Source organism: Limulus polyphemus, unplaced genomic scaffold (assembly GCF_000517525.1).
Source record: "Limulus polyphemus unplaced genomic scaffold, Limulus_polyphemus-2.1.2 Scaffold3114, whole genome shotgun sequence".
NCBI lineage: Eukaryota > Metazoa > Arthropoda > Merostomata > Xiphosura > Limulidae > Limulus > Limulus polyphemus.
The window spans coordinates 116,200-126,624 of NW_013668724.1; the positions used below are offsets into that span (position 1 = coordinate 116,200).

At 33.8% G+C, this 10,425-nt stretch overlaps 1 protein-coding gene across 1 annotated transcript in view; it reads left to right on the plus strand.

The window, feature by feature from the left end:
- Positions 1-1,053: 1,053 nt before the first annotated feature.
- The window catches only part of LOC106468691 (protein zyg-11 homolog B-like), a gene marked incomplete at its 3' end in the record, with an annotated part of 28,523 nt that continues 19,151 nt past the window's right edge, over positions 1,054-10,425 (plus strand). Inside the window, 4 exon segments of the mRNA XM_013929129.2 lie at positions 1,054-1,245; positions 3,192-4,238; positions 6,433-6,458; positions 6,461-6,546. Coding sequence (XP_013784583.1) covers positions 3,376-4,238; positions 6,433-6,458; positions 6,461-6,546 — 975 coding nt within the window.

The following is a 10,425-nucleotide window of genomic DNA, read 5'->3' on the forward strand; positions in this document are numbered from 1 at the left end:
AGCTACACATAAAGCACTAGCATTAATTCTACTCATTTTTTAAAGTCTCTATGGATAGATTAATTTAATATTGTACAAGTTGTGTTTATTCGCATCTTTACTGAGTGTATTTATATAACATAGGGTTATTTTGTTCCTGTGCCTCTTATATATACCTTTTGAAGGCCGAAAAAACCGTTAACAGCAAGGATACCCAACTGATGACCTAAGACTGGTTGTAGAAGCTCTTTGTGGGTTGCCTGTCACTCATATCTAAAACTTATTATTATTCATTGTAGTTTCTATTGGAGAATTTCAACAGCTCTTCTGGTAGACGTAGTCGCATAATTACGTAAATCTATATATATTCAACTCATGCAAAAGCTATTAATTTAAATTTCCATGTTACATTTTTGTTACAACTAAAGATGATTACACAAAGCAGTATGTAATGATGCGAAAAACATCTGGGATTTAGTTTAGATATTTACTGAGGTAAAAGTTAACATATTAGATTCGCTCAAAAAATTTCACAATTTTTCGTTTGGCTGCCCCCACCACTTTTGTAATCTTTACGGCGCCACTGCAAGAAACATTAACAATTACATAATAACTTCTTCAAAAGAGCTGTTAAAAATTCTACAATAATAATTGCAATTAATAATAAATATTCATAATTATGACTAACAGCCAAATTATAAAAAGATAGGTCGTCAGTTGGACCCGAACTGCTAGCATTGTGTTTTAACAAAAAAAATTCTCTTCTATTGATGGATGTGCGTGTTTAGCTGTCTGAAACATGTTAAAACTTTAATGTCAAGTGATGTACGTCTATTGATATATTACTTGCATTAAAATCCTTCTTGCATACAAAAATGTTGCACAGTTATTTAATATTACATATTGGATTTTTTGTTAGTTTTCAAGCGCAAAGCAACAGATTTGGGCTATCGAACTCCGATTTTTAGCGATATAATATCTCAGACTTACCGCTGAGCCACTGGGAGTTTATATAATTGACCAAAAATTATTGGAGTCAAGCGCCTCTGTCGGGAAGTTGGATCATAATATTCACATATATTTCTGTATGAATTTGTAGTTCGGCAATGGAACGAGTATTAACGATGAAAACTAGCTATTTAAAAGTAGTTTAACTTTCAAATTTTAGAGTTCAGGATATAGTAAAATTTATAACCTCTTTTTACATACTTAATATACACATATATGTAGATATATATATCATATGTATAAATTACTGATGAGCTGGTAAGTGTACCTGTTAAATAGTGCTGAGCTTGATACTAATAATACTACTCCTAAGTTTTAGTACTACTTAATACTAGTAGCAGCAGTATATTATTAATAATAATATGACTAATTATTGGTAATAATAGTGCTACTGTACAGTGTACGAACGTTCTAAAAAGTGTTTACTTAGAAGTTAGACCTAAACTGGAGTAGTCATTGTTCTGTATTATGTATATCATATGTTAGTGTTACTCATTAGCTTAGTATATTTAATTTTCAACTTAACCAGCTTAAGTCGTTAAACGTAAAATCAATATTTTCGCATCAGTACACTTGTTTTGTTAATTTAATCTGGTATTTTACGATTAGCAAATTAAACCATTTATTGTCGAATTTACTTTCTACAAAATTCTAGGCCTACAGACTACAGTCACTAGACTATACTAGAATTAAAATTATATAAAATACATTATTGTCAATGTCAGTTCAAAACATTATAAATATAAGCTTTTAGTTTTTAAACTAGTGGTGCATTAATATTGGAATATTGTTTTGAGATCATTAATTCTAACTTTTTTTTAATTTATAAAAATTAGAAAATGTTATAATTTTTATAATAACTTAAATTGTAGGTAAAATAAATGTAACTTATATAAAAAGTGCTATACTCTTCAAGACTAGAAACTATGCATAAGTTTTCAATTTAAAGAAACATTTGCACATTTCATGAGCTTGGTTGTATTCACATACCAATTGCCAAAAGTTTTTGTAAATCCAGATAGAGTATATCATTCAAACAATTTCTCCACAGCATCTCTAATTTTGTTTATGCATTGTGAATTTTATGATATCAGTATTTTAGTTTTTTTATCTGCATATATTTCATAAAAATTTCATGTGTTAATCCACATTTGTCTCATACTTATTAAGTGTAATTTTATTCCATTTAGAAACATGGAATGCTTATCAAGTTAACATGTATAAAAATTTGTATTTGTGGTCAGGAAAAACAGCTTTGTTACATCTGTTTTCAGTGGTTAAGTTGGGTCAGAATAGCATTTTGTCTCTTATCTATTTGGGCCATTAGTGGTCCAGGTTCTTTGATGGATAGAAAAAAAAAGTACCAACTTCAATTAATGAGCAACCAATTGTAGAAAATTTACAGCAGAGTTTAAATGCTACAAGTGTGTGTGGGAATTTTATTGTCATATGGTAATATAAAAACTGTAGATTTGCTGCAAAAAGTTAGATAGGGGAGTCTAAAACTTCTCTCCAAGACACTTGTTACTGCAAAAATGTATCACATATGGGAGTTTTTTTTTTCTCCTTCAAAATCCCAATTTAACCACTGTGTCTGTTTGAAATAAGCCTAATGTTTTTGAAAGTTGAGTTAGTGTCAGGAAATGCAGCTATGTTTGAAATACACCTAATGTTATTAAAAGCTAGTAAATTATACCAAAATTGAAAATTCAACTTTTAAAGCTATTGTTATAACTTACACAAATCCATTTAAATTGAAACTTTTATGTGTGTCAAGACCTTTAACAACTGTTCCATGTCAGTTCAGGATTAAAAAAAAAGCATTTCTCCAGTCATGTTTCTTATCCTGAAACCATGATATCACTCCACAATTTTAACTTTTCTCAGGCATTGTATCAAATGTGGCATAATCATTTGTTAATATGCAAATTTACATCCACTACGTACGTTCAGAATCTAGACATTTGTTTGAATGATGTAACAATACTTATGAAACTGAAACATTTCTAATCCTCTCAGTTCAAGTTAGATCCAGTATACTTTCCACAGATCAGAATATTTTTGAATTATGATACAGCTTTGTTGCTTACATTTTAGGAACTCGTTAATAAAGCATCCAAAACTAAATGCTAAATCAATATTGAATGGCTTAAGTTTTGAATAGCAGATACATGTACAAAGTTAATTTTTTTTTATTTCAGCAGACGTAATGAAGAAAGAAAGGACTTGGAAAAAAAGTTTGAGATTATTTTGAAACTATACTGATGCACTGTTGAGAAATCAGTTGGGAAAAGGAACTAGAATCTCTATATTTATTTTTATTTGTTATCAGGAGTTGGGAAAAGGAACTAGAATCTCTATAATTATTTTTATTTGTTATCAGGAGTCATGTATGATGATAATCCCTTATCTCTTCAAGAATATTGTGTTAACTTCATCAGTGAAAACATTGATGCCATCTGCGAGGTCCAGACCAACTTAGATGACAATACCTCCAGGTATGTTTTTAAGGCACAGGATACATTTTGTCCCAGCAAGGTGTCTGAGCAACTTCTTGAAACACTTGATCAGAGAGGATTTCTAACTGATGATCTGCTCACCCTGTTTACCTCCAGCGTAACACGACTTGAACACGTTCACATTCACAATTCTCCAAGCATCACTACTAAAGGCTTACGGGTGCTACGCTCTCACAAAATTACGGAACTAGAAGCAACTGGTTTAATGAAAGTAACTGTAAATAACTTGATTGGCTGCCTTGGGGATTGGAGTCTCAGACATTTACGTTTACTGAATGTAGCTAATAGTATATTTACCAGTAGTGGAAAGATCTGTGTTGTTGTTGCTCTGTCAAAATTAAAAAATCTGCTCACTTTAAACGTAAGTAACACAGAGTTTAATAGTCATGGACTGGAAATTGTGACAGAAGACTTGCAGCTGTTAGAAAACTTAGATATCTCTAATACAAAAGTTGAGGACATAACCCCTCTACGGAGATGTAAAGATAGACTGAAGTCTTTGGCTATGTACAATTTAAAGAAAATTAGCAGTAATGAGGTAGTTTCAGTGTTGAGTGAGCTGAACAAGTTGCGTTATCTAGATATTTCAGAAGATAAAGACCACCAAGCCCTGGACATGCAAGATCCTTTGAAGTATAGAGTGTCTGAACTTTTACATCAGACAGAATCTCTCCCACATATAACGTCACTAGATATTTCAGGGAAAGAAGGCATTTACATTGATGATCTGAGGTAGGATAATTTCTAAGAAGAGCAAGATAAATATTTAATAATTTGAAGCATAAAGTGGTAGATCTGTTACATGAAACAAACTTTCTCTTACACATCATGTCACTAGGTATTTGAAAGAGGAAGATTCATTGATGACAAGTTTCCAGGTGCATATTAGTGGATTTCTTTATAATTGTTATTGGATAGACTTTTCACCAATGAGCCACGAAGATGCCATACTTTTGCAAATTTATACAAAGCCTAATAAGAGCTCACTTCTGCTTGTTATTGTAGAAATACTAGAATTTTCATAGCTTACAAATGCAGGAGTCTTTTCTGTTTGTCAAAGAAGATGGTTTATGTAATTTTGATGATATCATCATGAGTATTTTAATTTCACTGAAAGGGGTCCAAATGCTGTCTGGAAGGGTCACCTGTTTTAACCACTCACACCACTATACAGAAGTGTGTTGTCTGTAAGGGACGCTTAACATTACAATTTGTACTGTTGTTATGTCGGTAAAATGTGCACATGCCATGAATCACAAGAAGAATTATTCACTCTGTATGCTGCAATTTAGCATGACAAATGAGCTTCAAAAGCAAGAAATAAAAATATGTTACTCTTAATTTTGGTTTTATTTACTTTTGAAACAGAACACTTTCATGGACCCTGTTGAAGTACATCTAGTTTCAGAAACTGGTTTATGTAATTTTGATGATGTTATTAACAAAGAGTATTTTAATTGAGAGTTGCAAATTGAAGCTTGCATAGCTACAGAAATTTGACGCTTATCCGTAAGGATCTGACATAATTTGAAAACATCGAAAGAGGCTTTGTATTATCACTTATTTCTTGTTATTGTTACATTCAAGTTGATGTTGTGGAGGTCTGAGAACTAACCTAACATTTACTTTGTAAGCAATGTTGCTGTTATGTGGTAATGATTAGGTAAAAACTAAAAATTTATATTACTGCATATTGTCTTAGTCAAGTCTGTTAGGTCATCATTGAGGACACTAGTTTTTTATGCTTTAAAAAGAACTGATTTCAAGTAAGAGTCCCCATATTGTAGAACCTTGAGGACAAAAGAACTGGTTTCAAGTAAGTATCCCCATATTGTAGAACCTTGAGGACAAAAGAACTGGTTTCAAGTAAGTATCCCCATATTGTAGAACCTTGAAGACAAAAGAACTGGTCTCAACTAAGTATCCCCATACTGTAGAACTAGAGGACAAAAGAACTGATTTCAAGTACGTATCCCCATACTGTAGAACTAGAGTATGAAAGAACTGGTCTCAAGTAAGTATCCCCATATTGTAGAACCTAGAGAACAAAAGAACTGGTCTCAAGTAGGTATCCCCATATTGTAGAACCTAGAGGACAAAAGAACTGGTCTCAAGTAAGTATACCCATATTGTAGAACCTAGAGAAGAAAAGAACTGGTCTCAAGTAAGTATCCCCAAATTGTAGAACCTAGAGGACAAAAGAACTGGTCTCAAGTAAGTATTCCCATATTGTAGAACTAGAGGATAAAAGAAATGTATGATTTAATTTAGTAAAGTTAAAATATTTCTAAAATGTAAGATCTCTTTAACATGAAAAATGAAAGTTTGTTATTTACAGATATGTAACTTTGGTTTAAACTTTTTTTTTATTATGATTTGATATTTCGTTTTATATATCCTTATTTTATTATGAATTTAATTATCTTTATGATACACTTACTTGAATCTATGAATAATTTATGATGTATTTGTAATTCTAGAAACAGTGTGTATGTTCTTTTGAATGAGAAATATTTTAAGTCAATTATAAGGACCATAAGTGGCAGTTTTTTAATTATATAATTGTATTTTTTGATTTATTGACAGTGATATTTGAGGTTTACTTGAATATGTCTAAATTAATTTTGGATTTAAAAATGTATTTTGTAAAAACAAAAAATTGAATTCAAAATGTTTATCAAATGTGTTAAGCCTTGTGTGTTTAACCCAATTTTCAATTTGCTGATGTGTGTGTTATCTATAGCTTGATTTACAGAAATATGATTACTGGAATGTTATTGTGACCATGTTTCTGATTTCCTTTTTGAACTGGTCAGCTATAGTTTATTTATTTATTCAGTGTATTTTTACTGAAACTCATGAAATATAAGGAATACTGATTAGCTTATCATGTCACCTGCTCTACATTAAAACTCGTTTTCTTCAGGGCATTTCTTCGGTCACATCCCAAGATGGCTTTCTTGGATTAGTACAAACTGATGTTTGCTTTGATGACATGTTTACAAGAGAAAGCTCAGAAATGTATAATCCAAATTTAGTGGTAAGTTCATAAGAACTGACATGTAATACAATAAGAGGTTAATATAAAACAGATGTTAAATAACACAGCCAAATCTTGAAAATTAAACACCCAGAATTTTCATTAAATAACCAAACCTTTTATTGTTTATTATTAAATAAAAGTAACTCTAATCTACTTTTGTTATTTTCTAAAATTAAAGTTAATAATCATGCAACATCTGCCATTATAAAAATCCCATAATCATAATTTTTGTGGGTAACCATTTTGTAGGGGTTAATCATATTAAAACTAAAATTGTTCACATGTGATTTGGGTTTTTGCTGTGCTATCTATGGTACTTTTAGTCATTATAATCAAATTCAGAAATGCTACCTACTTCTTCACCACAAAGAGCTGTTACCTCATGCATACTGCAACATAAATTTCTGCAAATGCCACAAGCCTTGAACACCCCTACACCTATTACTGTGTATTATGTCAGCCTATGATGCAATCATCAGTAGACTATCACCCTCCATCATGCAATACATCCTCCATGTGCATTAATCCACATGAGTACCAGCATTTGAACTTAGATTCATTCTTTCCTTGGCACTGTTTGTCCTTAGATGTAGTCTTTTTCTCCTTAATTTTCTTGATTATATGAATGAATGATACCAGATTTTAAGTTTATCAGTTAGAACTTTCATTCAAACTACCATCAGCTTGGTCTTCTTTTATTTGACTTTTTTTGCACTTTTGGGAATCATATCCCATTGTCTATTCCTGTTGTTTAATCCAACATATAGGTTTTTTCCAGTCCTCTTCAAGATCATCATTAGGTCTACACACCATCAACATACTTGGATCATCTTCTTTCTAAATTAAAAAGAAACAAAAAAAATCTGTGTTCGCCATATTGCACAAAAATGGACCACCACAACAACATCAGTTTTATATATTAAATGAATTATGCATTTACGTTTCCATTTTTCTGACATCTTTGAGGGTTTTCATACCCCTTCACAGGAGCCATCCAATAAAGTAATTGCAACTGGAGACACTCTGACAGTCATTGATATTACTGTCATTGTGCAAAATGTAGTTGGTTCCAATATGATTTTGTATTCAGGATTTCCCACCTTTTGTTACTTCAGCTGAGCCTGCTCCATCTTGTATATGTTTCACCATTGTTGTTTCCATGCCTACTTTTGCTTCTAGTTCCCTCTTCATGATGTGGATCAGGTGGTCCCACTTTTGTCCTTCACTGTTTGGATTCCACAGGTATGTGTTTTTGTTTTCTATTTCCTTAGTGATTTTTTGCTAATTCTCGGGCTCCCTTGCTACATGTGTTTCCTTCACTTGAATCCTTTAGTTTAGGGATCTCTGCTTTTCCATCTCTCCAGCTACTCATCTTTATCTCTTACTCAACGTTGTTGTTCATTCTTGTATTTCACTTTCATTTGGAGGCTTTCCATCATGATTCTATCAGCTTTACTGAAACAACTTGCATATACCCATTCTCCATCTAGCCCTTGGTTTTCTTCCATTTTGTTTCACTTACTTTGGTTTCTTTATATTCTGGTGTGTACTTTGTCAGGTTGCCTTACTTTCTGACTTTTGCCTCCCTCAATCTCCTCCCCAGGACCACTGTCTTGTATCTTTTTTTATTGTGATTTGTTGTTTTTGGGGTATTTCTTATACATTGACATCTTGAGCTGATGTAGCTCTTCAGCAAATCATCTCTGCTCACTTTGGTTTCTTGCCTTTAGAACCAAGGAGTCCCACCAGGTTTCTCATCATATACACCCTTGTGGGGTTTCCCCCTTCTGTTCTTTGTTCTATGGTTAATCTTACTCAGGCTTGCATTTTTAAGCTCTCCAAGGCTCAGAAGTCAATCTGTGGTCTCCTTCTACTTACCTACATGGGTTTTGGTGGTAAGTTGTGTTGACTTTGTGCTTGATTACAATCAATCCTACAGTCATACCCTTCCACTGCCTATCATCTGTTAGGGTGCAGTTCTGGGTGCCTGTTCTATTTTTGACATCTGGAGACAAAGTTTCCCTATCTCTACATTCTTGAGTGGGTGGCTAATTTATAGGCTTGCCATTATCTTCTATCTTCTCTGTCTGGTCATCTTACCATGATCCATTCAGACACCTTCTCTTTTGTCCACTTGCTTCCAAGACCATGGTGACAATTTGACTATTTTGCCTAGGCCTAGACTACTCTAACAGACTTGTTTATCCATTATCTGGTGTTTTTAGGGGATTTACTCCCACTATGGACATCCTATAATCACTGCCGTTTTCTTCCTCTTCTGTGCTGCAGGAGCCTTCACTCACTTTTGTCTTGGCCTCCTCCTATACTATTTACTATATGGACAGGTTCATCTTCTTCCCTGACCATCCCAAAATTTGGATGGATTGGTTGTTTTCTCCATTCATCTTATCCTCCCTTATCTTTCCTCCGTGAATGGCCTTTCTGACAAGGTCATATCCTTTCTTCTGTATGGTCTATTGATTATTATCTCACTTGTGCTAACTTTTTTGTAGGGCACTTGCTAACATATTGTCATAGGATTTTCCTTCCTCTAATAACTTTCATCCCATCATGTCTGTATTCTCACAGCTTCTCTAGTCATCAATGCCCCATCCCCCATCATATTTGTAATCTAACACCTTCTCTTGCATCTATTCATCAATGTCTCCTGCCTCCCATCATATCTATAATCTGACAGCTTCTTTTGCCTCTAGTCATCAGTGCCCCCTGTCTCCCATCATGTTTGTAATCTAACGACTCCTCTTGCCTCTATTCATCAATGTCCCCTGCCTCTCATCATATCTGTAACCTCACAGCTTCTCTTGCCTCTAGCTCATCAATGTATTGTTTTTTCTCCCATTATGTCTGTAATCTCACAGCTTCTCGTCTCTTGTCATGTGTCTTGTTTTTCTCCCATTATGTCTGTAACCTCACAGCTTTTCTTGCCTCTAGTCATCAATGTCTCATTTTTATCCCTTCATATCTCTAATCTCACAGCTTCTTTTGCCCCCAGTCATAAACATCCTGTGTGATATCTTGCAGGTAGAGATGTGGACAACCCCAAACACATTACTTACACTGCAAAGAGGTTCTACCTACCCTCATTTTATTCTTCCTTTAGTTACCAATATCCAATCTTCACAGTGATTCTGATGAGGAGTTGCTTATTTTTCTTCTTTCTTTTTCAGGTATCACAATAAATTATATACATATCTGTATTATGGAGATGATGTAATCCACCAAGGGGCAGGGAATACTTAACCAAAATCTTCATTGAGCAGGGAGTAAATCTGTCCCTGCTAAGTGCTCTTTATTGAGATGGGGTTTATTACAAGACTGTTTCATCAGTGTCTATAAGTTCTACCTTCCAGGGCATTTTTTACTTGTGAAGAGCTAAAAATAAAATGACAGCAGCAGGTTTGTGCTTGCCCTCACACCTACTGTCTTTAGTCGAGATAACCCACTCATTGTCTCTCGATGTGGGACCTAATTCCAAATGATTGTGCCTGGAACACAGTCTAAGCACCTTTGTGCTTGTTCTCCCCCATGCAAATTCTTTGCTCCACATTTCTTCTAGTGGAGTAGAGGATAACCCTTGTTTCTTCAATCCCAAATCACTGGGGGAGTCTATATGGAGAGTGCCTCATTGGGCAGTGCTATCCCATTAGTATGAGACTGAGTGAATGTACTACTAATTTTGGAAATTGGGCTGGGATGTTACCTAGTAGTGTGGTAAAGGACACCCCACAGTATTATGAATTAAGCCATTACCAATGTTTCCTCTAATTTTCTCAATCGAGGTGCGGAATGAATTTTTTCATGTGCACCAGTATCAAGGCAATGGGCACTACCAGTTTTTTTTTTTTTTGGGGGGGG